This window comes from Myiozetetes cayanensis, unplaced genomic scaffold (genome assembly GCF_022539395.1).
Source record: "Myiozetetes cayanensis isolate MyiCay16 unplaced genomic scaffold, myiCay2020 scf15, whole genome shotgun sequence".
Taxonomy (NCBI): Eukaryota; Metazoa; Chordata; class Aves; order Passeriformes; family Tyrannidae; genus Myiozetetes; species Myiozetetes cayanensis.
Genome location: NW_026087159.1, coordinates 5,813,647 through 5,839,702, shown reverse-complemented (window position 1 = coordinate 5,839,702; position 26,056 = coordinate 5,813,647). Strand labels below are relative to the sequence as shown.

Here is a 26,056-nt window from a genome sequence, read left to right as displayed (position 1 = left end):
GCAGAAGCGGCGGGAGCGGAGCAGGGAAACCGGGAGCGGGAAAGGCGCGCGCGTGCGCACACGGCGGGCCGCCCGCAGCGCCCCGGCCCCGCTGCCCGCCAATCGGGCGCCGCCCCGGCCCGCGCGCGTGCGTGCGTGCGTGCGTGCGTACGTCCGCCCGCCCGTGCGTGCCGTGCGTGCGTGCGTGCGCTCGGCGGCGGCGGCGGCGCGTCCCGAGCCCCGAATGAAGGCGCCGGTCCTGGCGGGCGAGCGGCCCTGAGCGACCCCCGCGGGCACGGCCGAGCCGAGCGGCGCCTCCGCCCGCGCCGCGCCCGCCGCACGGGTGAGTGACCGACCGACCGACCGACCGAACCGCCGCCCGCCCGCCCGCCCCGCCGCCGCCACCGCGCCGCGCGCCCGGGGCAGGCGCGGCGCCCCAGCCCGCCCGCAACCCCGGCCCGCGGCCCGCCCGCGGCTGCCGCTGCTCCCCGGGCCTCGGCCTGGCCCCGCGCCTCGCGGAGGGTCGCGGCGGTCGGCCGTGCCTCCCCGGGGTGCCCCCCGGGCCGCCCCCCCGGGCCGCCGGTGCCGCTCGCTCCGCCCGGCCCGGCCCGGGCCCTCCCGCCCGGGGGGAATCCGCCCTTCCCCCCGCCCGTGTCTCGCAGCCCCATTTCCCGATGGTGGCGTCGGGAATGGGGTCTCTCCCCGCGCTCCCGGTGCTCCCCCGGCTGGGGAGGGGTCGGGCCCCGGCGGTGCCGGGCGGGCCCGCGGGGGGGTCGCCGGTGCCGCCCCGGGAGGTGCCGACCTGCCCTGCCCCGTCCGTGCTCCGGGGAGCCGGCGGAGGTGCCGCTATCGGCCCATCTCCCGCTCCCCGTGGGAGGATGGAAACTTTCCTGGAGATCCCTCGGCACTCCCTGCCAGATCTCCCTGACCGCGGGCTCTCTCTGTCATCTTTAGTCACCTGCTCTACTCTCATTGTTTGGGCTTTCGAGGGTTTGCCTTCCCTCCCCGGCTTTTACCCCCTCTTAGGTTTCTGTTTTCTTTTTCTTTTTTTTCATTTATTAAGGAAGTTTCATTGATTAAATCCCCATTCCTGCCTTTTACAGTGGCTGTGGGATGCTGTGCTAACATAACTCTTGGATAAAGATTTCTGTGGGGCCTGTGGTTTGGTTCTCAGCCACAGACCCCTGAGGATACCTCCTGTCTCCCTTGGTTCAACCCCCCTTCTCCACAATAAACCCCCCAACAAGGGGTGATCGCCCCTGGAAGTGCAAAGCACTTGGAAGTTTATGGAACAGTGACTCCAGTGAGCATCTTGAAAACAATCAAGGCAAATATTTTTTGTAGCTTTTCCTGATGAAACCACTTCAGCATCTTCAATGGCATTTTTTATGAAGCTTGTTTAATTCTCATAGGTTTTCCTTATGTGTCTGAAATTGTCTTCACAGATAGAAATTCTGATTTTTAGAAATAGTAATTTGGGAATCCTGCAGGTTTCACAGCAAAACAAACTGTTCAAGTACAGTGTGTCTGCACTTTGTAGGAAATACAGGTGGGGCCTAAACTCCTGTAAACAGGCTCTTGAAACATTTTTGGGCAATAAATGGAAATTAGAGTCCAGGTTACTTTCCGTTCCTCAGTGCTGAACAAAGCCTGGAGCACCAAGGGCATCCTGGGCCTGAGAGTCATTGAACTTGCACTTTTATGTTGGAAAATCTGTTTTCTGGAAGTCAGTAAAGAGCACAGAAGCCACAGGAGGGCTTAAGACCTGCTGCTTTAAAGATAAAATAAAGGTGCAGAGGGGAAGCACCACACTGAACACTTCAGTGGGCATAGGAAATGTGAATGCAAATGAACCCAAATTTTTGAGTGGCTGAATGAATTAATTTGTGGTTCTAGGGTAGATGTAACTTCTCTTTCTTTAGACCAAGCCCATGGAAAACTGATCTGTATGGAATAATCTGTGTGTTTGTAGCACATGTGTTCCATTTTGGTGGGGATGGTGCAAGATCTCCCGGTCAGTGATTCCACAGGACGTCACTCTCTGTGGTCCAGTCTGTAGGGCTTTCTCTGACAAAACTCACAAGCAAGATTCTGTCAACAGTAGATTGAATCACTTCTTTTTTTTTTTAGTTCTTACTCATTTGTTAGACTTTTAAACGTGGAAACCCAAAACACTGAGCTGTTTTTAAGTTGCATTTTTTTTCTCGTTCCAGTGAAATGTAGCTTGATACTTGGCAAACTGGATTAGTTGCTTCTGGGTGATTTAATCTGAGAGATGAAAAGAGAATTGAATGTTTGCGTTCAGAATTTTGGGGCTGTAGCTACGTAACTTGGTTCATCTTTCTTAGAATTGATTTTTTTTTTAAATGGGCAGGATGAGAAGTGAATTTTGACACAAAGAAAAGTGATACCAGGATAGCGTTTTCTCACATTTATAAGAAAGCAGATATAATTTAGGGAGAGGTCTACAGGTATTTCTCATGCTCATTATTGTTTCTGCACCCTTTAGAAATGTATAAATAGGGTAAATACCCGATGGTGCAGAAAAAAACAAATGCAAAGAATGCAGGGTTGGAAAGAAAACTTTTAGATATCCTTGTAAAATGCTTTCAGAGTAATTTCATCTGATGGTGAAAAGAATGTGAATTTCCTTTTTGGCATGCTCTGATGCTTCTTGGTGCATTTGAGTTTTGAATAATTTTTTCAAGTGTTAATTATTTATAATTGAAAAGTATTTCCAAACATATATTTATTAATTTTTTTTAACATCAACATCCATGCATCAGGTGAAGATTGGCATTATTTTTAGCTTCACTATGAGCATTAAAAAAGTAAAACTATGCAGAAGTACCTGAAGAAGTCACGCTGTGTCAGGTTCTAGTTCTGCTGCAGTGATGTGCCTGTTGGTGCACTGGGAGGTGTGAAGCAGCAGTAGCTGTGAGAAGGTTCTTTTTACTCTCTTTCTTGGAAAGTTACTGTTCTTATAAATTAAATATGATGAGAACCACTTAATCAATTTTTGTGTGTTCTAGAGATTATATTCATTTTCTAAAATATGAAGCTGCTTATTAAATTGAAGGGTAGCTTTCTTTAAATAGTCATTCTTATTTCTGAAAGTCAGTAGAACCTGTGCACGTGTTCAAGTAAATTCCTGATCTTCCTTTTAAGAATTACTATCATTGCTGTCGATATTTTGATAACATAGTCTGGATATAAAAGGAAACAGGTAGACCCAAATGATTTCTGTGTGTGGATACCACACTAGTGTATACCAAAGCAGAACTTGTTGCATTTTACGTGATTTTCTTGGTTTATTTCTAGTGCATCCCTGTGTGATTTATATTGAACTATTGAATGTGAGCTGTAAACAAGAAACCTTTGTGACGTTATTTCCTGCTTGGCTTTTGTAGGTCTTTTTCTGCTCTAAAGTATTATATTATCTAAGTTTAAAAAATTACACAAACCTTTACTTTTGTTTTATCTATCTATCTGTCTGTATGTCTGTCTGTCTATCTATCTATCTACCTCTTTCCTTCAGGACCCATTTCTTCTTTCTCCTCAGAAGGGATTACAGAATGGTCTTGTTTTATTTTTTTCTTCGGAAGAATACAGTATAGTAATTCTTTTGTGCTTAACACTTAGGACTCTCTATTGCCACCGCAAAAGGGTGTGACTGGTTTATCCAGATTGGCACCTTTTTTGTGCAAATCAGCAAGATCTGAAATCTTTGCATTCTTCCCCCGAGTGTGCGTCACGGCCAGTGAAGGGCTCTGCAGTTGGAACAGAAAGCAAATGAAGCTGTTGGGAAAGCAAAGGCTATTTGGGGACAGGACAGGCACCTTTTGATGCAGGAGATTTGCAGTAAATATTGCAAGGCCAACAGTTAAAACTCAGTATGTGAAAATCTGTTGAAGCACAAGAGTGGGAACGTAGCGGGAGTTTCTGTCAGCAGTTGGACACGGCGGAAACTTAATGACGCTCCTCTGCTTTCAGTTAGGGAAGGAGTGAGTGATACCAGCATTATGAGCCTCTGACAGCACTGGGGAGCACCAGCTCTGCCCATGCAAATTCGAGAGACCAGTCCTGCATTTTCATGCAGATCTGTGCCATTGTAGCCCGGTCCAGATGTTTGTTCTTATGGCTGGATTTTTTTTTCCCCCCCAACAGAAATATCAAACTATACCAGTGGCTTTTCTTACTTAGATGATTCTAATGAAGACAAAGGCTGAGGAGGATTTTACTGCAGTTGTGTCTAATTCTGACAGTAAGGCTCAAATCTCCAAAGTAAAAGTCTATTTGAAGAACATGATTTTTTATTTCTTGGGAGATATAGAAGCACATGAACACAAACTTCCTAATACTGGGCCAAGCAACTTATACACTCATTGGGTATTTTCACTTTTGAATGTGCAGTGTCTGCCTGATTTGGGCATCGGGACCTCGGGGTTGTATTTTAAAATGTATTGCTGGTAGCACATGAAAGGTTTGTAATTCATTTTTGGGTTCAATTTTAAGTCACTTTTCTTAGCTGAGAACAGCAGCTCTCATGTGCTCACTGAAACCTGGGGTGGTTTCAAACTAACTGTGGGTCATGGGAAGGTTTCCATTGCAGCACTTTAGTCATGCAGGCTTCTAAAAATTTGTTCCTAATGCTGTTTGAGCGGCCACAACGTATCTCTGATTCTGAAAATGGTAACTTTTATCAAGGCTTATCTCCACTCATTACTCATCTGTCCTGAGACTCTGTGAGCCTTTACACCCAAAATCTGTTCTGGAGGCCATGCTGGACTTGTGGGTTTTTCTTTGCTTCTGTTTTTGAAGCAGTCCAGTAGCATGAATTTCATTACATGCAGAGAAACATTTCTTTTCTACAAATTCCTGTCCTATAATAAATAACTATAAAAATGAGTTGCAGTAGCTTTTTTCCATAATAATTCCCTTGTTGTGTTTTCCACTTATTTCTTCTCTTCCCTGTAAGTTTTGTATTAATATTGAAGGTTTTATATTAATGCTCAAACTTTTTTTTTTTTTTTGCCTAAAGAACTGGTTTTTTTCTTGCTGACACAACTTCATAAAAATTTGACGAAATACTACCTCTGAAAATTCCATATTCATCTGGATATATTGATGTAGCATAAAGCAAAAGGACAGATCACTTCCAAGCAATTTAGGAAACTAAGTTAGTTTGTTCACAAGCTGATTGCCTTTTTTTTTCCCTGTAGCATTGAGAGGATTGCGGTGGCAATTGTAAGGTCATTTAAAATCATGACAAGCTCAGTCGGACAGAAGAAAGTCTCCTCCAGACAAAGGAAGTGTGGGTTCTGTCGGTCGAATAAAGATAACGAATGTGGGCAGTTACTGATGTCGGAGAACCAGAAGGTGGCGGCACATCACAAATGTATGGTGAGTGACCGGGAGAGGGATGGAGCCGGGAAAACACGTGGAAAACCCAGCCACACTGGGATTGGCACACACGGTTAACCACTGCAGTTTGAAATTTTTGTGGGTCTCATATCTGTAAATGTTCTCTGTCGCTTGTACCCTTAAAAATTGAAGTTCTGTCTTTGCCGTTTTAGCTCTTCTCGTCCGCACTGGTTTCTTCACACACTGATAATGAGAGTCTTGGTGGATTCTCTATTGAAGATATTCAGAAAGAAATAAAGAGAGGCACTAAACTGGTAAGTGTTTTTGACCCTTGAAAATGGAAGGTAATATCTTCATAACTTCCATAAAGTTTACAGTGAAGTTCTTCAGTGTATTAGATCTGTATGTTTATTTTTTAAAAGTGCTACCTTTGTGTGAGCTCTAAAACAACTTACAGAAGATGATATTGAAGTGAAATTGGTCTCAGATTTACAAACAGAAAACCTCAGTAGACATGATTATCCTTACATTGAAATGAAATCTAAATGGCAGTTAACCAACCTTTGAAGTGTCTTTAGGAAAGGATAAAAAGGGACTTTGCTTATTTCAGTCAAGTTCTGCTGTCATGTAAACAGATATGTTTTACAGAATTGTAGCTTAGTCATGTAATTATTAAAAAAATACATATTTCATCCACTGCTTCTTTGATTTGAATTTTTTCCAATGCACAGAAGTTTATTTGCTGTAGTGAGCTGAAGCATAAAGAAATAACTGTTCACAAGTCATTGATATTGTGATTAGGAATTTCCAGAGAATGTGGTAGTAAATGGATCTACAGATCATAAAGTTCTTCATTCTTCAGTCTCATAAAGGTTTTTTAAAGGTTGTTTCTTTTTCTGTCTGTGGTGGTTTCTGTCTTTTTTGCTTCTGAACCTCTTTACATTCCTTCTCTGATGCAACAGCTGGATAGATCCTTGGAGCTCGATAGCTCTATGTACCAGGCACTTTGTTCAGCTTTTTGCAGAAAACCTGGATCTAGTTAAATCTAGTACATTCACAGTCCTGAGATGTTTCCTGTTTGGAGAAAATGTACAAGATAGTTTTAGTTCCTAGGTGCCTTATCTCTGTCTGTGGCTGTCAGAAAGCTGCAGCCCTGAATCACTCTCTGGAGGAATTTGTCTTTATCGACACTGTGTAGGAAGCTCAAAGGTAAATGTTTTTAGTAGCCCAATGCCCCTTCTCAGGTCTGCTTCTGGTCTAGCCTGGTCTTTTATGGGGGAACACATTTGGCAAAAGTATCTTAGTGAACTGGGGTAAGTAAATATATTGATAGCTTGGACTGAATTTGTCTTCTGACAGAATTTCCATGGTCGCCCTCCTTCAGGAGGTGCTGCTTGCCAGGTGTGGAAATGGAGACCTGTTCATCACCAGAGTGACAATGACACGTGGAGCCCTTCTGAGGGTGGTCTAGATCTGTCTGAGAAAGGGTTGTAGGTTCTAACCTTAATAAACCAGTTATAATATATAGTTGGAATTTTTTGCTGTACAAGGCACTGATATCTTCCTTACTTCTGGTGCCTGTACATGGGAGAATTGTTTCTTTAAAGAATGGACTTGTTTTGCAGCTTACCAAACTTCACATGTACCTGATGTAACTTGGGAATTAATGACAGTGACCATTCGAACAACCCAACTTGTACCAATGGAATAAATGCTTTATTACTGTCAGGAAACATAGATCAATAAATGACTATGAAAATTTCTGAAGTCTGTTTTGTTCATACAGATACATACATATTTATTTTAGTCCCTTCTGGCTTTCAAAAAACTGAGATACTGACTAAAACTGATTGGATGAATATTATTTCAGCCAAGGTTTTTATAAAGGACTTTGATCAGCAATTATTATGTGTGAAACCATAACGTATAACAGATTTATGCAATAAAATACCCATACAAATTAGAGAACAACGAGGGAACAGTATATAACTGTACCATTTCAGAGCTTGCAGAGGAGTAAATGGAGATGATCCAAGGCTTTGACATTTTTACTGTTCAGCTGACTTTGTTAAAATTGAAAAGCAGGCTGGTGGTATATTTGGTAACTTTGGTGGTATTTTTTTGGGCATATTTTAGTCTTAATGGGAAGAACTTGACTAAGCGAGTGGTGTGGACAGAAACTGTAACTAGGTAAATCTGTGTAGCAGGTATCTTACATTGCACACTTAGGCTTTATTGGCAGGAATTGTAACCTTGTGGGGGCATGGGCAACATGCAGGATACAAAGAAAAAGCTCCAGTTGTCTTGGGAGGTGAATTTAATGGGAACTTCTGACATTTTGGGGCAATATTACGTCAGTATAAAATAGCACAGAGAAAAATGCTATGGTGCTGTCAATGACTTCCTTACCTACCACAGTGGTAGGAGCAAGAGCAATTGTACCAGGACCAGGATAGCTGGTGTATCCTAAGCAATGATGTGTCCAATATGAGAAGAATTAATTACTGGGAAAGAAGAGTCAAGCATCAGGCTCACTTTTAACCTTCTCTGCAATACAAATAGCAACAACTAGGCTAATGAAAATATTTTTATTGTATTTGACAAATATTTCACCAAATTCAGTGTTCTGGAAAGGGCTTAAGGAAATAACTATAGAAAAACAGATAAAGTTAGCTGCTGATGCTGAGGTAAATTTGCAGGTCATCAGTACTTCTAACTGCAGGATTCATTGCCAAATGGTGTCTTTTTTTTTTTTTTCCTCCTACCTTCATAATGGAATTCAGAATTAAACAGTTACAGTTTATGATTTTAAATTTTCTGAAATGGTTGGTACAAACAACTGATCCTTGAGAGGAGGATACTTAAGTGAATAGATGTGTCATGTTCATCAGACACACTCCACCAAAACAAATTCCTTATTTTCTTCACTGAACTGATAATCAACATATGATGGTTATTGCACTGCTGCGTAATTGCAACAGATTTCTTGATTTTAAAATAAATTACGAGAAACACTTGAGAATAGGAAGAGTAATGTTAAGTGCGTAAGTCCATTTATTTTGTCACCAGGAGTGGTATTGGTATTATTTTTGAACTCTGAAGTACTAAACCAACAGTAACATGAATTTTGCTTTCTTTTTCTTTCCAGATGTGCTCTTTATGCCACTGTCCCGGAGCAACCATTGGCTGTGATGTGAAAACGTGTCACAAGACATATCACTACTACTGTGCTTTGCATGATAAAGCTCAGATAAGAGAGAAACCTTCACAAGGCATTTACATGTAACTATTATTTATTTGTTATATCTGGGTTTTTGTATTTATAATTTACATTCTTTGTTTAAAAAAACAAACAAGTACAAAGCAAAACAACCCACTTTGGAATCTAAACAAAATTGTTACAAAAATTTCTGATGATGATTGTGGCATTCAAAACAGTGATGTGCTAGAAAAGCATATTTTCACTGCAAGATTTGTGTATCAGTGAGTTTTACAAGTGGGAGAAAAATGTACTGGCATTTAAATTTAAAAGATGAGTAAATAATCTGTGAATCGTGACTGACTTGACAGTTTTCAACTACTTTGTTTATAGGATTTTATGTCGAAAACACAAGAAAACTACGCATAACTCTGAAGGTAAAATTATTCAATATAAATTTTTCCCATTGTAGAAAGATATTTGGTTAAATTTAATTTTTCAGGAGAATATAAATGTTTTCAGTAAAAATTAGAACTACATTTTTTTGAGAAACAGTGAGTTTGGAAGCCCATCTGATTTCTGTATTTTCTCTAAAAAGTATTGCTTGAGGTTGGAGAAAAACCAAACCATAAACTTTGGGATGTTCAAGAGATATGATACTCCATAAAAATGAAGTTTGGGTAGAAGTTATTCCTTTCTGGGAAGAAGCTGGCTTATATTTGTAGTCAAATATTAACAATATTACCATCTGAAATATTTTGTCAGGTAACAGCTGATTTTTGTTATTGCTAATGTTCCTAAATAGTCACTATTTTTTTTGAACTATTAAATAGAGTTTAACTCTTTAAAGAAGAAGGACCCAATAGTAAATGAAAAGACCTGTGATCAGTTCACTTACAAATGTATTTCTGAATCATTTTGATAAAAAAAGTTGTATGGATGCATTCATAAAAGCTGTGGATCTTTGCAGAGAAGAGTAGTGAAATGCCACAAATGTAGATAAATGTGTGGTCTGTTAAAATTCCAAACTAGTTGTGCTATTGTGTATTTATTAAGGTATTTTTCCTTTTTTCTGCTGTATGTGAGTTTGGATAAGAGAACAGTTGGTGGTTTACTTCTTACATTGCTTTGCCCTGAAATGTCATCAGACTTAACTAATGAGGAGTACATGACTGTTTAGTGAACATGAAATTTCATAAATTACTTCAGTCTCTGTGCCAAATGTATTTTTAAGGTAATTTACTGCTTTTTATGCTGTGGGTAGTAGCTCTATTAATGGTAAGGTTTGGATGCTACTTCAGTGTTCAGAAGGATACTGAAAGCAGTAGAAAATTGCAAATTAAAATTAATTTCTTTTTTTTAGTCTATTTATATAATTATTATCATGTGCTTTTTATATAAACCTCTCTTGATTTTGCTATTACTAGGTTTAAACAAGAAACATAATATATGTGTTTTATTAGTTCTCCAAAGAGATGGGGCCATGTTATCTTGTAGTTTGTGACTTTGTTTCTTTTTTGGGGGTCGTTTTGTGTATTAGCAGAAACAGGATATGAAAAACATTTGAGTGCAAAGAGATTATCTCTTTAACTGTAACTGATATTTAAATAGAATCTTTTATAATTGCCCTGTGTTTGATGTGTATTGAAAAATGCCTCCAATTTTGTGTGGAGCCCAAAGCCAATGGATGACTTTTTCTGCTTGGAATTCCTTGCAGGATCTGAACTTGTGTTTTCCTGTAAGAGTTTTCAGATACCATTATCTCCAGTTTTATGATGTCATTTTCTAACAGCAAAGGCTTTTAAATTTTATATGGATATTTTGTCTGGGAAGACCTGGGAAAAGTTACTAGAGGCATTGGGGTTTTTTTTCTTAAATGTTGATAATGGCAGTTTATTAAAATGTTAAAATAAACTCATCCCAAGAGACTTGGATTGAGAGTAGGAGAGGAGGAATAAACATCATCAGAAAAACTGAGGACAAAGAACCCAATAGTATCTTATTTAGCATTTCACTTTGCACAATTTTTTTAAAAAAAAATTTAGTTCTGTTATGCTTTACACTTCCAGAAATATGTTTAGTTATACTTCACATTTTTGTTTTCTGTTTTTATTTTACTGAAATTCCACCCAGTGCTCTTTCCCGAAGAACATGTTCTCTTTTTAGTCCATACAGTTTATGATAAACTGTACCCATAAAAAAGTTATTATTTATGGTTATGGATTTGATAATGCCAGAAGCTGGTTTGGTTTTTTTTTTGTGATAGACCTCCTTTAAATCAAAGAAAGTAGAAATACATATTGCATCTGCTGATACAATGCTAGAAGTAATTTCCATAGCAATGGTATTTTGCTGCATTGAAAACTAATTACCTTTAGCAGACAGAAAAATACAGAGTGGTTTTCAGAATTTCAGAAGGGACTTCAGAGCGTTTGTTTCTTAATATTTAAATGCTGAAGTTTGCTCAGTGAAATGACAAGTGGAAGGTGTTGGATGGTGAGATTAAGCTTTATATATGTATTTTGGTTGTTTCTCGATGAAAATGTGACTGCCTAGGAGGCATTTAAATGTGAAAGAATGGTGGTGTTTGAAACCAGAGAGAACTTGGCAGAGAAGAGTGACTAGAGGAGGCAGTGAAACTAGATTCTAATGTAATGGCTTTTTGTGAATCTTCTTTTAGTTTCGTTTTCGTTAATCTTTGCTCTTAGCACTGTTTTCATAACAGAATAGTTAAAGCTCATCTGTGGTTCTGTCAGTGTAGGTGCACAGAGGCCCTGGAACTGTCAGTCCTTTTTAATGGAAACTTACTGCTCCTGCTCTGGGGTGTGGTGTGGTTGGGTTTTTTTATCGTTATTATTTTGTTGTGGGTTATTTTTTCTCCTTGGCCAGTTTAGAGTGTCTCTGGGTTCTTATCCTTTGTTCTCTGTAACCAGATTGAATTGTTGCAGTCATGTTAGTGGATGTTCGAAGAGCTTTTAGGACTGTTTGGTTTGGTGCAGCCCAGAGCAGTTTATTTTCTGTAGGCAGCAGTGAGATTTTTCTCTCACTTCCCCTCCCTTTCCTAGAAAATAGATGCTTTGGGGTCATACTTGTTCAAGTTTGAGATCTGCCTTGTGTAGTAAATTCTAGTTTAAAAAGACTATGTTAACCATTTAGTAACGGTTCAAGAAAATTCCTGGAGGCTGCATGGAAATGTAGTTGAAAGACCTGTGTTGGAATTAAGTTACCCACTAAAACCTAGGAAAAAAGACCTCTTAGATGTTATTTGTTGCTGTCATGAAATTCAAGTGGGGTGAGGATTCATCAGACTTGGTATCTACTCATCAAGACAAAATTTATGAGTAATGGGAGTTACTCTTCCTTTAATTGACAGGAGTTGCTGAATTACCTTCTGGTTTGTTTGAATATAAAAATGTGAAACATGGCAGCAGAGTATTGTGCTTTTAAATTCATTATCTATTTTAGGAGATTGTTGGGTTTTTCTGATTTATCTATATGGCCTGACCTTCAGGTGACGTAAAATAGGAAAACTGTATTTCTCCTGTATTTCCTTTGTGTGTTTCAGAGTGATTCTTCTGTGCTGTGTTCCCATGAACTGGAAAAAGGATATTTAGATTTTTGCCTTGCTGTTCACAAATCTAACAAGATAACTTTTCCTGAACTTGAGATAATAGCTTAATTCATAATTGTAGGCAAGCTCTCTTAAGTTTTCAGTACCTAATAGGTTACAGGGGTTGTGCCAGTGCTTTCAAAAGATCACAGCTAACTATTAGTTGAATAACTGTTCAGTTTGATACAATTGCATTTATTCTTTTTGAAGAATAGAGTATTGTTGAACTAAGGTTTTGGAACTGTTTGTTAGAATTTATTCCAATGTACTGGAAGTAATTGTTAAAAAATGAAAAAACTGGTCTCTCTCATTTCCCAGCAGGTGGGGCTGCCCTGGCCCGTGTGTTGAATTTAGAGCAAATTCAGCTGATCAGGAATAGTTTGATATAAACTAAGATAAGAATGCAATTTCATTCTTCTGTTATGTAATGGTAAAACAAAGACTAACAAAACAGCCATGTGACTTCTGCTCATAATATTCAAAGCAGATGCTCGAGAACTGTAGGTTCAGAAAATAAAATGTCCCTAATTCCTGTCGTAACTGTGCTCAAAGCCTCAGAGAATGGTGTTTCCACAATGGCAATAAGGACATTCCCTGTCTCAGCATCCCTGTCATGTTACTCTAAAGATCAAACATGGAATCTGTGCTTCTCATACTGCTCAGTAAGTTGACTCAGGGTAATATTTTTCTGTGAGACCTATTTAGAAACGTTGCAATCTATAGTGAACTGAGCACTTTTTCAAAGCACTGTGTAAACCAGAGTTCGGCAGGTAAAACATCTGAAACCTTTTGGCATTATGGTTTGGTAATGTTCTGATTCATCTCTGGATTCTTGAAGCAGTGTTTGTTCCCTGTTGCATTTTCTGTAGCAGTGGTCCCGGCATAAGCTTTGCTCACATTAATGCAGTTGGGTATAACAGTTTCTGTAACGTTGCAGTTTGGAGTAATTTCATTTCTGCTGGTGGATGGTGACAGATCCTTGCCAGGCTCTGCTTGTTGTCTGTCTTCTGGAGAATGCTCTGGATGTGGCATCGAATGTGTATTTGGTGTTCCCACAAAAACAGTCGGTCCAGGCAGTAAATCAGTGGTGTCCCACAAGAGACTAACGGGGGTTTGTGCAGAAGCATCACAACTGTGTTTTCTTATGGAAAAACACACAGCTAAAGGAAAAGGAAAGGTGCCATCATGGGGTGAATGGTGTGTCCTGTCTGAGGAGCTGTCCCGTGGTGTTACAATTCTCCTTCCCAGGTGTTACACAAACAGAAACTTAGTCATCTATTCACACTGAACAGGTTTATCACACCAGGGTCAGAAGCTTTGTGATTGTGCAGATAAGCCAAGTGTACAGTCTGTCTGCAGTCTTTGCCAACATTTGTTTGCTTGAAAAATCGTTTAGATTGTGTTGTTATGAAGGACTATTTCATTCATTTTCTATGTTAAATGTACTTAAAGAAATAATCTCAAGTATCTCATATAACATAGATACTATTCAATCAGAAATAACTTTTGAACAAGAGTCATCAGTTTCTTGAAGTATCTGAATGTAAGGGGTAATTTAATCATTTTCCTCTCCAGTCTTACTTTAGTTTAGATATGTTTCATGTAACTTAGGCTTTTTCCATTGAAAAAGAAAACCCCAAAATTATATTCAGCATTTTGATTGCTAATTTCTCATCACTTGCTGATAAAAACTTGTATTGTTTCACGATCAGTTTACCTGATTTTGTATTTGCTTGCAAGGGCTTTTATGCAAATCTCTGGTTCTTATTAATGCTTATAGATGCATTCACATTTTTGATATTGATTATTGGGCCAGTAAAGCTCTCTGGGTTTTTTTGACATTTCTTTTCAATTTAAAATAATTGTGTTGGCACATACAGTTCATTGGATTTCAGCCATATTTTATAGAAATATGAGTTTAACATGCTGAAGTATTTTTTTCTTCATTATATTTCATTTCTTTTCTAAAAATCTAATAAGATAGATTTTGTTCCTTGAATTTTCAGTTTCTCTTTTATCCCAAATGCACTGTAAAACTTTAACTACACATATGTGATTTTAGATTTACATAGCAGCATGTCTAAGCCACTTCCACACTCTACATTTTGGCTTCTTTTTATGTCCAGTCCTACTTGCAGATTTTGCCAGTCAGTTTTGTTTATTGTCTTCCTCATGCAAACTCAGCCCCCCTTTGCTTCTGCCTTGCTTAGTCTGTTGTTAGGTAATGTAGGAGGTGATAGAGCAGTATTTATTGTACACATCCTCTTTTTATTTGTTCTTTCACAACCTTTAAATCACTTAATTCTTTTATTACTTTTCTTTAACCTGGCTGTTGTAAAGGGGTGATTCCATGTGTGTTTCAAGCTGATGCAATATAGATCAGTGATATCTCAAGCTCTTCTCTGCCAAGCCTTATTTTAAACAGCAAAACATCTCGATCCTTTTCCTTTCTAGTCATGATCAAAGGAGAATTTTTAGATTTCTCTCTGAAGCTGAATCTCCCTGTTAACAGTTCATGTAATACAGCATTTTGCCAGGCTTCTTTCTGTGGTACTTTGTACTGCTCATGGATTTCTAAAATGCAAATTGGGGGCTTGTTGCTGCTCATCTTTTTTCACATCTGAATTTACAATATCGTATTCTTAAGTGCCTTTTAAAATGTAGATTGTTTCCTCTTGTTTTCTACTCTTACCTTCCCTTCTCAGGCCATACTGTGTATTAAGCTCATTTTTTCAGATCTAGCATTTAGGGACTTCTGAGGGAAGCTCATAGGAACCTCCTTTGAAGATCTTAGATAAAGTTGTATTGAGAATATTGTGATGATTTTAAAAATCAATGCAGTAGTGGGATATGGGATGGGGGGCAGTTGAGGAATATCTAGAGAATCTCAGGGGATCCAGAGAATGGGTGATACCCGTGATAAAACGTCGCCTGGTCAGGGAGGAGTTGAACAACTGTTTGTGTTTTCCTTAGTTCAAGCTGACATGAGAAGTTGGAAACACCCAACCATCAGATGCCAGGGACACAGGGTAAGCTGGCAGTGGGCTTGAGGGGAGGGGTAGGGCACCAACCACGTTGTATAACATAAAGACCATCCAAGGCAGGTGTGTTTGACATCTGATTACAATCCCTTCCTGCTCTGTTGTGTGAGTGCATAGTGCTATAAAAAACAGAGAAATGTTACTGGTTTGAGGTATCAGTCTTGCAGGATAGACGTGATAGAGCAGATCCTCCCATCTTGGTGCTGTTAATCTGTAGGTCCATGTCACTTGTAGTAGGAGACACAAATCTGCAAGGAATTGTATTTTAGTGTAGGGGTCATGTAGCATCTGGATTTCAATGAAGTCTGAACTTTTCTGGAAGTCCTAGTTTTGAGCACAGAGAGGGGTTCTGCTTTGAGGAAAGCTATGCAATCTTGATGTTTTTTTAATCTTACTCTGAAACCATCTTTTAAAAATACAGCATTTTTACTTTTCCACTCTTAAATATACTAATAATTGTAGACTAAAAACAAAGCATTGAAGAACTTGTTCTATTTGAAGGCTGTGACATTTCTTATAAAAGGTTGGTTTTCATAAGGTGTGTTTTGGTTTTTAGCAATTATGATTCACTTCCATTTTTGTAAGTGTGGCTACTCAGGACATGCTTTAATGCTGTGTAGAAAATAAGGGTGAACTAAAAGGTTGAAAGCATTTTGGCTGAGAGAATTGGTAAGGAGCTTTGGAAAAAATAAGGAGTGTTGGTGCATGGACTGCATTTTGCTCTATCCGATACAGTAGGGAGGGAAATCCATGGATTTATTTTGGAAGGAATATTTTTAACTTCTTACTTATGTTATTTAAAGGGTGCTGAATTCAGTAGTCATATTTTTGTAAGATTTTTTTTCTAGAATAACCATCTATGATTTCTGTACACGTAAAAATAGCAACAGAGATTCACAAATTTAGTAGTTGGTGGAGAGCTTGTATTATGAGGAACAAGATAAAAGAGAATTCTCTTTGAAGGAGGGTTTCAGGATGCAATAAAATTTGTTATATGCAGTCTGAGAGGTTGATATCTAAATTGCATAATCTTGCTTGGGGAATTTAACAAGTGATTATAAATGAGAAGTGTTAGGAAATTCTGTGAAGAAAATGTAAAATTTAATTTTTTAAAAATAATCTATGTCACTGTGTATTAAATTTTTTCAGAGTAAAATAAATGGTACTTTTGACATCTAATTACAGAAGAATAGTCTATATATACTAAACCATAGGACGTTGTAGACAGACTGATGTATTTTAGTAGCAATGTGGGCATATGTGTGTATAGGTGAACAATCTGTCAATCTAAACCAAAATAATGTGCAGATCTGTATAAATTTCAGTATAGCCTGTTGTGCTGCATTTGGATTCATTTTCTGTCCTCAATAAGGGAGCTGAATCTGTAGCTTTCTCAGGGATTAGCAGCAGATCCCATAGACAAGCTGAACGGGATGTTCTCGTGTGCCAGGCTGGGGCCAGGCCTTCAGTTGACTTCTGCTCCCAGCTGGTGGCTGTGGAATATGTTCAAGGCTTTGACTTCAAACTCTTGTGTGGTTGGGTTGCTGTTACCATGAGACAGAAATGTGATCTGATTTTTATGTGATGATAGGTAAGAAAGATGAGTTCTAGCAAGGCAGCACTTAGTCTCAAAATAAGATGTCCTGTCTGGATACTAAAACTGTATGGCAATGTCCACAAAGTGGATGTTCCAAATCTTATGATTACTGTTTCCTTTTGTTTGGGGGCTCATACTGATGTTTGTGGTTTGGATTTTGAGAAGAAAAGTCCTTCAGCGGGGTCTGTACATGTTTCTTTAAATAAATCTACTGAAATATCTTTGCATTTGGATCAGGGTGGGTGTTACATATTGAAAAAAAAAAAAAAAAAGGATGCTCCTGCAACCAGGAAAGTTGTTAGTGACTGAATTGAGCTGGTTATTAGATATAGTTATCAGATATAACTTAACTAGACCATATTGGAAGCAGTCTTAAGCTTCCAGAATTGATCTGTATTATCCGTAGAGCCTTGAGTTCTCCAAAGGATGGTCTGCTGGAATGCTGGGTTACAGCTCTGTAGCATTCACAGCTGAGCTGACATTTTCAAAGGAACTTGTCAGACCTCTTTGGAGCATCTGTATTAAAAACATACATTCTTATATTCTGAATGGTCTGTAAATACTTAATTTGGGATGTTGTCAGTGTGGATGGTTTTCTGTAAAATGGCAGCTGCTTTTAACTGCAGATGTAAAAATATACTGTCACAAAATGGAATTGTGGATTTGTTTCATGAAGGCAAAATATGTTTCAATTTTAAAACTTAATGTTATAGCCAAATGGGTGAATTTTCTTTTCTTAAGTCAGTGGGTATCAATTAATAAAAGCAAGGACAGTGGTGTTTGGGTACACTGGCATAATATCAAGGGCATTTTACACTGGAGTATGGATCTTAAAATAATAAATTAAAAACTTATCTTGTGGATGAAAACATTTTCTAGTTCCAGTGTTATTTTGAGTAGAGGTGAAGATACATATCTGAGGACACATTTTGAGTCTGACAGTAGAAGCTGTAAGAAATGCTAAACCTTGATGTATTATGTTATAAAGATTCAAAGCTGAGTTGTTATAAAGAAATAAGTCATGTTTTTAGTGTCTGCAGTTTCAAGTTTGTAATTCAGAAAATACAGGTCATGTTTTTTCTTTCCTAATTTTGGTGGGTTGTGGTGTTTGTTTTGTTTTGATTTGGGTTTCTTTCCTTGATTTGTTTTGTGTAAAATTTTTAAGAATCCTATTTGATGATGTTTTCTGACTTCTAAAGCAGATTTAGAAGAAAGTATCAATGAACACGAGCTGGAGCCTTCACCTCCCAAAGGAAAAAGGAGGGGCCGTAAGGGAAAGCCAAGAAAAACAAATTTAAAAGGGCAATCAGAAGACACTAGATCTACGTCCTCACATGGCACAGATGAAATAGAAAGCAGTTCCTATGTAAGCAGTAAATATGCTAAACTTCTTAGAAGACAGAATTGCATATTTCTTCTCTGCAAATATAATTTTTATTAAAATTTGCAATTGTCTGAGCCTCCAGCTGGTGGCCACAGGCTTTTGAAATTGCAGCCTTATTTGTAACCCAGCAGTATATTTTAGTAAAATGTTTTTCTTTCAGAGAGACAGGTCTCCCCACAGAAGCAGCCCCAGTGATACAAAACCTAAATGTGGATTCTGTCATGCAGGTGAAGAAGAAAATGAAGCTAGAGGAAAGCTTCATATATTTAATGCCAAAAAGGCTGCAGCACACTATAAGTGCATGGTGAGTAACAGTGTTGTTGTTAACCAGTCCATTCTGTGAATTTTGTCTGAATTGCTATTTTAGATTTTAATACAGTGCCCTCACATGTAATTATGCTTGAGTATTGTCTGTGTGCTGATGATCTCTTTAAGCACTGAAGTGTTGCAAAGTGAGCAATTCATTTATTTTCACTGCAGGCAATATGGATAAAAGTTGGCTTCATGCTAGGAGATGGAATTAGCTCAGGGAGACTCTTTAGCTTATTAAAAATGCTCCCTTAGTGTCTAAATGCATATAAGTTTTTAAAAAGGAAAACAGAAAACAGTTTTAACTAAAAGAACCCACTCAAAAAATAAAATAGCTTTACTCCACAGGCATTCAGACACAATCTGGGAAGAATCCATGAACTTCGTTAGTTTTCTGACCTGCGGATTCAGACTGTGAGGCTCAAGTAGATGGGATATGGAAGTTCTAGAAAACCCTTGACCTTAGATGGTCACGTTTATAGACCTGTCAGCCTGAACAGAATCTTAATTTCAATGAACATGAGCAGACAGGTCAATCTTTCTTATAACTTGTTGAATGAATAATGTAGGGCTTTGGGTAACAAACCTCAGTGGTTCCTGTTGTGCCTCAAAATGAGTAAATAATCCAGGCAATCTGTGGAGTATTAATTCAGTGTCTTCCTATCCCCAGGCTCACTAAACAGAGAGCTGGTGTGTGCCAGCAGTCTTGAGTCTTACAGGATTCTTTGCTGCTTTGTGTACCTGAACTTTAGTTTTAAGACAGTTTAAGCTGAATATGCCAGGGTGATGATAGAAGAGATGATACTTCTGTGCTCCACTGTCATCCCTCAGGGCTTTTCGCTATTGACAGTTATATTGACATCAGCGTGTCATGAAGCTCAATTATATGTGTGTGTCACGGGGAAGGAAATGGAATATTCCTAGGAAGTTGAGTAGAGTAATTGGTAATATTGCCCATTTATTACTTTGTGTTTTTATCCTGTCATTATTGCTTATCTACTTCTTTGTCTTTTGAAATACATTTCTCCAAGGCAAATTAAAGCAGTCAGGCAGGGATCGGAAGGAACACTCATCACACTAATTACTCAGCATGGGGTTTTTCCTACTTCATTGGTAAAGCACATGCTGTCTGAGCTCACGGAACAGGATGTTACTGCGGCACAGAAAAAAATTTCCAGCCATGTTGGTGACCTGAAATTATTTTGGCTTGCTTGTTTCACAGTTGTTCTCTTCTGGCACTGTCCAGCTGACAACAACTTCACGGGCAGAGTTTGGTGATTTTGATATCAAAACTGTACTTCAAGAAATCAAGAGAGGAAAAAGAATGGTATGTATCTGCAGACTCTGATGAACGTGTTAGTGATTCTGCTAAGGTGTGGGTAACTCTGTTCCACAAAAGGAAGGAGGCAATCTTTTCCATCTGCTTATATATAAAAATATATTTAAATATATTTTTACTTGTGGGATGAACAACCAGATAGGAATCACCTCAAAATTAGTGGTGTTTGGGCACGTGGTATTTGGGGTTCTTTATGACAATGTTCATAGTAATTATTATCATAGAATCATATGATTCATGTTAGCCTTACTGTAACTATAAGAGAGGAACGGCTTTGTACCTTTGTTACTGAAAACACACCTTGTGAAGCTACAAATAAACTTAGAGAATATGCTGTTCTCGCAGGGAACATGCTCTCTAACATCCTGGTACCAAAACAGTGTTTCCAGTTGTTCAAGTGTTTCAATGGAAAAACTTATTAAGGTCTGAGAGGTGGGGATGTTGGTAAAATGTCACATTGTATTTTATTAAAATTCAGGGGTTTTTAAAGTGCTAAGAAATTTATGGGGTGTCAGGGAGAAAACAACAATATTGTTCTGTGAAAAAGATAATTTAATGCTCTTCATATGTGAATATATTAACTTCAGTGGCAATAAAATGATCTTGGAAATGCAATAACATGTGCAATCATGTAGCAATTTTTAGTGCAATGAGCAGGTAAATCCTACTGTTCTTATTTTAATAGGTTGGTATATTATAGTTTCTGGTTTACAATGCCTTTGATTAACTTTTCATTGGAAGGATGATCTGCCAGAGATATTACTGTGTTTCCAAATGGTAGCCATAAATATGAAGAGCACTAAACTGAATACTAAGGGTCGAGAAATAGAGGGGCTGAACGCTGCTGTTCTCTTCTTTCCCCTGCACAGAAATGCACACTCTGCAGCCAGCCTGGTGCTACTATTGGGTGTGAAATCAAAGCCTGCATAAAAACATACCATTACCACTGTGGAGTAGAAGACAAAGCTAAATACATTGAGAATATGTCACGAGGAATTTATAAGTAAGGACCTATGTAATTCTTGAATCTATGAGAGTAAAGATATTTCATGGCACTTTTTATGCCTAACTTGGCTAGTCAATTATGTTATTAAAAAGGAGGATATTATTTAATTTAAAATGGTGGTTTTAAGTAATTGTTGACTTTACAAAAATTTCAGTTACTATGCTAATTTAAAATTTCTGTAGTAGGGTTGTAATATGAAAAGTGATAAAATTAATTGACTTGTAGTATGTTTTCCTCCTTGATTAATCTGTAATTTGTATCAAGAAAATGTATGGCATGATTCCTCCATATTGATATGTTTATAGCTTACTTTTGGGGGTTTTTTGGACCCCCTGACTTTCCATCCTTTCTGAAGTGCTGTGAGTTGATTGCAGCTGAGTTGTCATGCTGTGCCCACGAGAGGGCATTCGTTGAGCAATGCAGTGGCAGTTCTGGAAAACTAGGATTGATCACAGTTTTATTGGCTGGTCTTGAACCTTGTTTTCATTCTCAGTTCAACTGATGCTTGACTGAAAACCATGAATGACTTACGACTTAGCAACTGACTTGTAGCACATCTCAAAACTAGTTGAGAGTGAAGTTAAGTTTTGATGGATATTTTCAGTGAAAGTCCTCACTCTTTCTTTTATTGTGCCAGACTCTATTGTAAAAACCATAGTGGAAATGATGAAAGAGATGAAGAGGATGAAGAAAGAGAAAGCAAAAGCCGTGGCAAATCAGGCACTGACCATAATGACATTCCTCAGCAGCAGCTCAATGGAAACTAGGTATGGAAGTTACTCCTGACAGATCTGTTACCAAGACTGAAACGCAATATACATTTAATGTAGTTTATTGCAGTGAAGTATTTAAATCTAGTGTATGCAGAGAAGTACTTTTTATTGGCATACTGTAGAAGAATGGGGAGGATTTGTTGTTTTTTAAATCCAGCTGACTTTGTAACAGTGTAAGAAGGGAGGCCCTCATTTCTATTGCTAAATGTAGATGTATTGTCAGAGCTGCTAAATGCTTTTCTGTACAATTTTAAATTTACTATTGTTTTCATCATTTTTTAAACAGGTTCAAGGGACAGAGTTATAGAACTGGGAATGGCTAAGACATCATAACTACTAATTCTTTTAAATTGTTTTCTAAAATCAGAAAAGGGTTAGTAACTTTTTACTACCCGACTCTGTTAGAAATTTCATTGAACTGCCTGAAACGTTCATGTGTGTGAGCCTTCAGTAAGTGGCAGAGTTTTACATGTCAATATTATGTAGTTTGTAGTCTGCAGTGTCTGGAAAAAAATGAAACACTATATAAATGATATGTAACATGTACAGTGTCAAAAGTTAAGGCAGACATTGAAATGAAGTAAGATCTATATTTCTGGACTGAATAAAAACCTTAAGATTTGGAATGTGTAAGTTGTTTAGTGGATTCACGCAATGAGGGAAGGTCTTAGCTAGTTTAATTAACAACATGGACAAGTTCGTGGTGGCAGCGAGCTGGTACTTTGTGATTTTGCATTTTCTTCCTGCACAAGTTACGGAGGCCGTACCTGGGAAAGCTGCGCTCTGTTTTTGCTTGCGAAGCACAGTAGGAAAGGACTCGGTGTACGCGAGGCACGCTTGAACATTTCAGGTTGTTCCTGTTGGGATTGCTCATTCTGCCCGGCATTGTTTGCGGGAGATTTACTTGAGCAGCTGTTGGTTCTGAGCTGTGAGCTTTAGAACTCATGCCAAAGGGCTGTAGTTCGTTCCTTCCCCAACGACCCACCTCTTTCTGTGTCCTGATTTACAAAGAACACTTCACCAAGTGTGACTAAAACCTTACAAACGTTTGGACTTTGCAGCCCAATCTCTACCATTTCAGAGAGTTACAACTCTTAACTCACTATGGAATTTAGCCACCATATCTGACGTCCATACCTCAGGTGTTCTCTGTTGTGTGGAACACTTCATGTTTTGTCAAGAATATGCATAAAGGTCCCATATTCTGTAAGAAGATTGAGGAAACAACCTTTTTGCTAGATTGGTATTTATTTTTTAATCTTATGACCACTATATGAGAAAGTTTGCGTAATCATCCTTATTGGTTTAGTCATTATTTTTCCTTTCTCTATCAAGTCAACAATCACATCATGGAATTCTACTTGCAAGAATTTGACGTTCCTTTAGGGAATTATCAGATCTAGGCTATACCAAACCTAACAGAACAGTCCTCTGACTGCTTTCAAACCACCTTGTCATTTCTAATGGGTACTGGCTTCTTCAATTGGTCTGGTAAAGCACATCCTCAGACTTAAATAAAACCAAAAAGCTGAATCTAGTCCACATGTTTGTCTGTTACTACCGCATCACCTTATTGTTTGTTTAGGGTTTTGACTTGTTTCACTCTGAACTCCCAACAAAACTTCTGGATTTGAAGGAAGGAAACAAGCAAAAGACACTGATTTGACTATAAACTGCTACAGTTCTTCTGTGATTGGTATTGCAAAAACAGTTTATTTGTAACATGAGTTTCTGTAGCATTTTTTACTTGTATTTTTAAAAGATTTAACGTGTGTCATTTGTCTTCTTATGCATTCCCTTAATGTCTTGAGGGACTCAATTACTGTATATTGGAATTTCTAACATTTTACCTGTTAGAATTCAATCAATTCTGTTTTCTTTCCTGGAGAATAATGCCATTTGGAAAGAGATATTGCTGTGTACAGAAAATACTCAGTTACTGCTCTAAACATGATGCCATTGATCATTTTTATTTTGTATTTGTAACTTTCAAAATTAAAAGCGTGACTTGAATTGCAATGACAGATCGATTATTGAAATTGTCTATCAAGGTGTTTTGTTTCTCCTGGAATATGAACATTTTCCAGCCATTCAGAACAGTTTTAGAATGCAAAATAGCATCCTTCAATATTTAAATTACTTCAATTTGTGCCTCGGACATGGCCCTTCCATGGAAAAAAGGCACTTTGTTTGCAGCTACTGTATTTAACTAAGTTTGCATGGGGTAGATCTGCCAGCATACTGACTGTACTTGAGACTGAGCTCTAATTCATTGTGTGTCAGTGGCTTAGTATAATATTCAGTCCAATAACCCACCTGTTATGAAATAAATGACCCCATTCCATGCCTGGAAGAACCAGAACAGCACTTTACCTTCGGGTAGCAGAAAAGCGAGTGGCTGGTTTCCCTGTTACCTCTGTGTGCTGAGGTGGCCTGACTGAACTGTCATCAATTCAGAATTCATGGAAACAAAGTCAAAAGCAAAAACCTTTTCTTACAAGCCTCAATTTTGTCATAACTGACTTCAACTCATGTATGCTGGGTAAAAGTGCCTTACAATGTAAAAATTGTATTTATATGTTCCCAAGTAGCATCACCTGCTGGGGAGTAATTCTGTCGTGGTGTTAATATTTAGAAGAAATGTACCTCAGCAGTGTATTTACTGTACATCTCTTACGTCCTTAATTGTAGTTTTAAAAAGCATGACAATGTATGATAGTATACAACATTTACATCATTTTTTAAAAAGACAAAATACTGCCATTACTGTCTTTTTATGTGTATTTTAGCTTGGAATTTCAGACAGTCTGTCTGAATTTTTGGGGGTTTGTTTTTTTTTTTTTTTGGTGTTTTTTTTTTTTCCTTTTTTTTTTTTTTTGGTAAAGCAATGTAATCTTTGCAAGCATATATTGAAGATTATTCTGGAGCATCTACTGCCTTCCCAGAAATGTTAGAAGTAATGAAAGTGCTCTATAGGTGAACTAGGTATGTTTAAATTAGCTAGTTAAATTAATACAGTCAATTAATTACTGAGAATTTTTTTAATAGCACCTTCTGCTTTCATCTCACAATCAGAGAACTCATGAATTCAACAAAACTTGTCTTATGAAACTGGTTTCACTTTATTTAATTTTTTTAATTATTATTATTTGCCTTTGGGCATTTCTTTTGCTCACAAGAGGAGTGTGTGCTGTTTAAGATGCCTGGAACCCTCTGAGAAGGGAGGTTTCTCCCCAGCTCCCTGGATCTCTGCGTTAGGAGATCTCCCCAGCTCACTGTGTCTCTGTTAACAGATCTGCCGTTGTGCTATTCCAGGAAAGGGCTGCACCAAGGAAGGACAGGCCTCACAAGGATGTTGTCCAAGTAACCTGAGGATACAGCTGGTGCAATGCCAGAGTCCCAAGGCGTCCCAAACCCTGTAGCAGTGGGCTGTGCTGTCACTCCAGTTCAGGGAAGGGCAAGAGGCTGGTTCAGTGTCAGTGCAGTTCAGTAGGATGAAATCAATCAGGTGATCAAAACATCTACTCCTTCAGCAGGTGTTGATCCACAGGAGGTTCAGGGATAAGGCTCTAGTAGGAGTCACACCTACCCTCCACAGAGTGATCTTTAGGCACAAAGAGCTGTGCTGATCTACAGTGGTTTGAATCTGCCAAATCTGGCCCTAAAGTGTAATGTAACAGAAGAGAGTTTGCCTCTTATTGCTGCCTTATATGAAAAATAACTTCATGCTAAACCAGAGTGAAAAAGGAAGAGGTGATAATCTATTTGAATTATCAGACTTATCTGGCAGGTGATAATCAGTGCATTCCAGAAATATTAATATACTGAATTGGATTGACAAGAAAATTATTCCTCATTAGATGAAATTAATCTGAAGAGAACTGAAAGTACATGATAGCAATTAGTAGCTCTTCTTCCATGTCACCAGAATCAGATTCCAACTATATTAATGATGGAGGTGAAAAAAAAACCAGAACACAGCCCTTGATTTATATACTTGGTGAAGCAGATCCTATACATGCATATGTATGCACAACCATTAGTCAGCAGTGACATCTCAGCCCTTAATGAATCCTGGAGAGCTGTTGCTTGTCAGAAAGCACTCAGGTTAGGCCAACGTTTGCAGCTTTTGCTCTTAGCATACATTTACAGTAGGTGTAAAGACAAGGAATGTATGGAAGAGGGTAAATGCATTCCTATCGACAATGTTATGTATATTTTGTTCCTGTTATATTGGCTTTACTTCCAAAGTTGTAGTTTGCAGTATTAGTTTCTTTTTATTGGTATCCTTGCATATATATATTCAATAAATGAGTTATGAATTTCATGTTTGCATATCTGTCCTTTTTCCGAAAGTATAACTTTTTAAAACTGTCATTTTAATGCATACATGGAGCATTTCCTATTGAAGTTACGGGCCTAGGAAGATGTTACCAGGAGAGAGGTGAGAAGGCA

The 26,056-nt window shown here is 38.4% G+C and overlaps 1 protein-coding gene across 3 annotated transcripts; it reads left to right on the top strand.

The window, feature by feature from the left end:
• The first annotated feature begins 188 nt into the window (after positions 1-188).
• PHF6 (PHD finger protein 6) lies at positions 189-25,928 on the top strand. 3 transcript variants are annotated; one of them, XM_050310359.1, is made up of 11 exons: positions 189-322; positions 5,202-5,382; positions 5,556-5,657; positions 8,492-8,625; positions 8,936-8,979; positions 17,990-18,156; positions 18,335-18,478; positions 19,706-19,810; positions 20,692-20,825; positions 21,466-21,595; positions 23,187-25,928. In XM_050310359.1, the coding sequence occupies exons 2-10, from the start codon at positions 5,245-5,247 to the stop codon at positions 21,593-21,595; spliced, it is 1,098 nt and encodes a 365-aa protein (XP_050166316.1). In that variant the 5' UTR covers positions 189-322; positions 5,202-5,244; the 3' UTR covers positions 23,187-25,928. The 3 variants fall into 3 exon arrangements, with proteins under 3 accessions (XP_050166316.1, XP_050166315.1, XP_050166318.1); XM_050310358.1 differs by having other exon boundaries at positions 21,888-25,928; XM_050310361.1 differs by having other exon boundaries at positions 17,993-18,156; positions 21,466-25,928.
• Positions 25,929-26,056: the final 128 nt, after the last annotated feature.

Bases quoted from the DNA above. Each gene is read 5' to 3' on its own strand.
- PHF6 (XM_050310359.1), top strand. From the start codon at position 5,245: ATGACAAGCTCAGTCGGACAGAAGAAAGTCTCCTCCAGACAAAGGAAG. The intron at 5,658-8,491 runs GTAAGTGTTTTT...TTTTCTTTCCAG, and splicing joins TAAAGAGAGGCACTAAACTG to ATGTGCTCTTTATGCCACTG. The intron at 18,479-19,705 runs GTGAGTAACAGT...CTTGTTTCACAG, and splicing joins CAGCACACTATAAGTGCATG to TTGTTCTCTTCTGGCACTGT.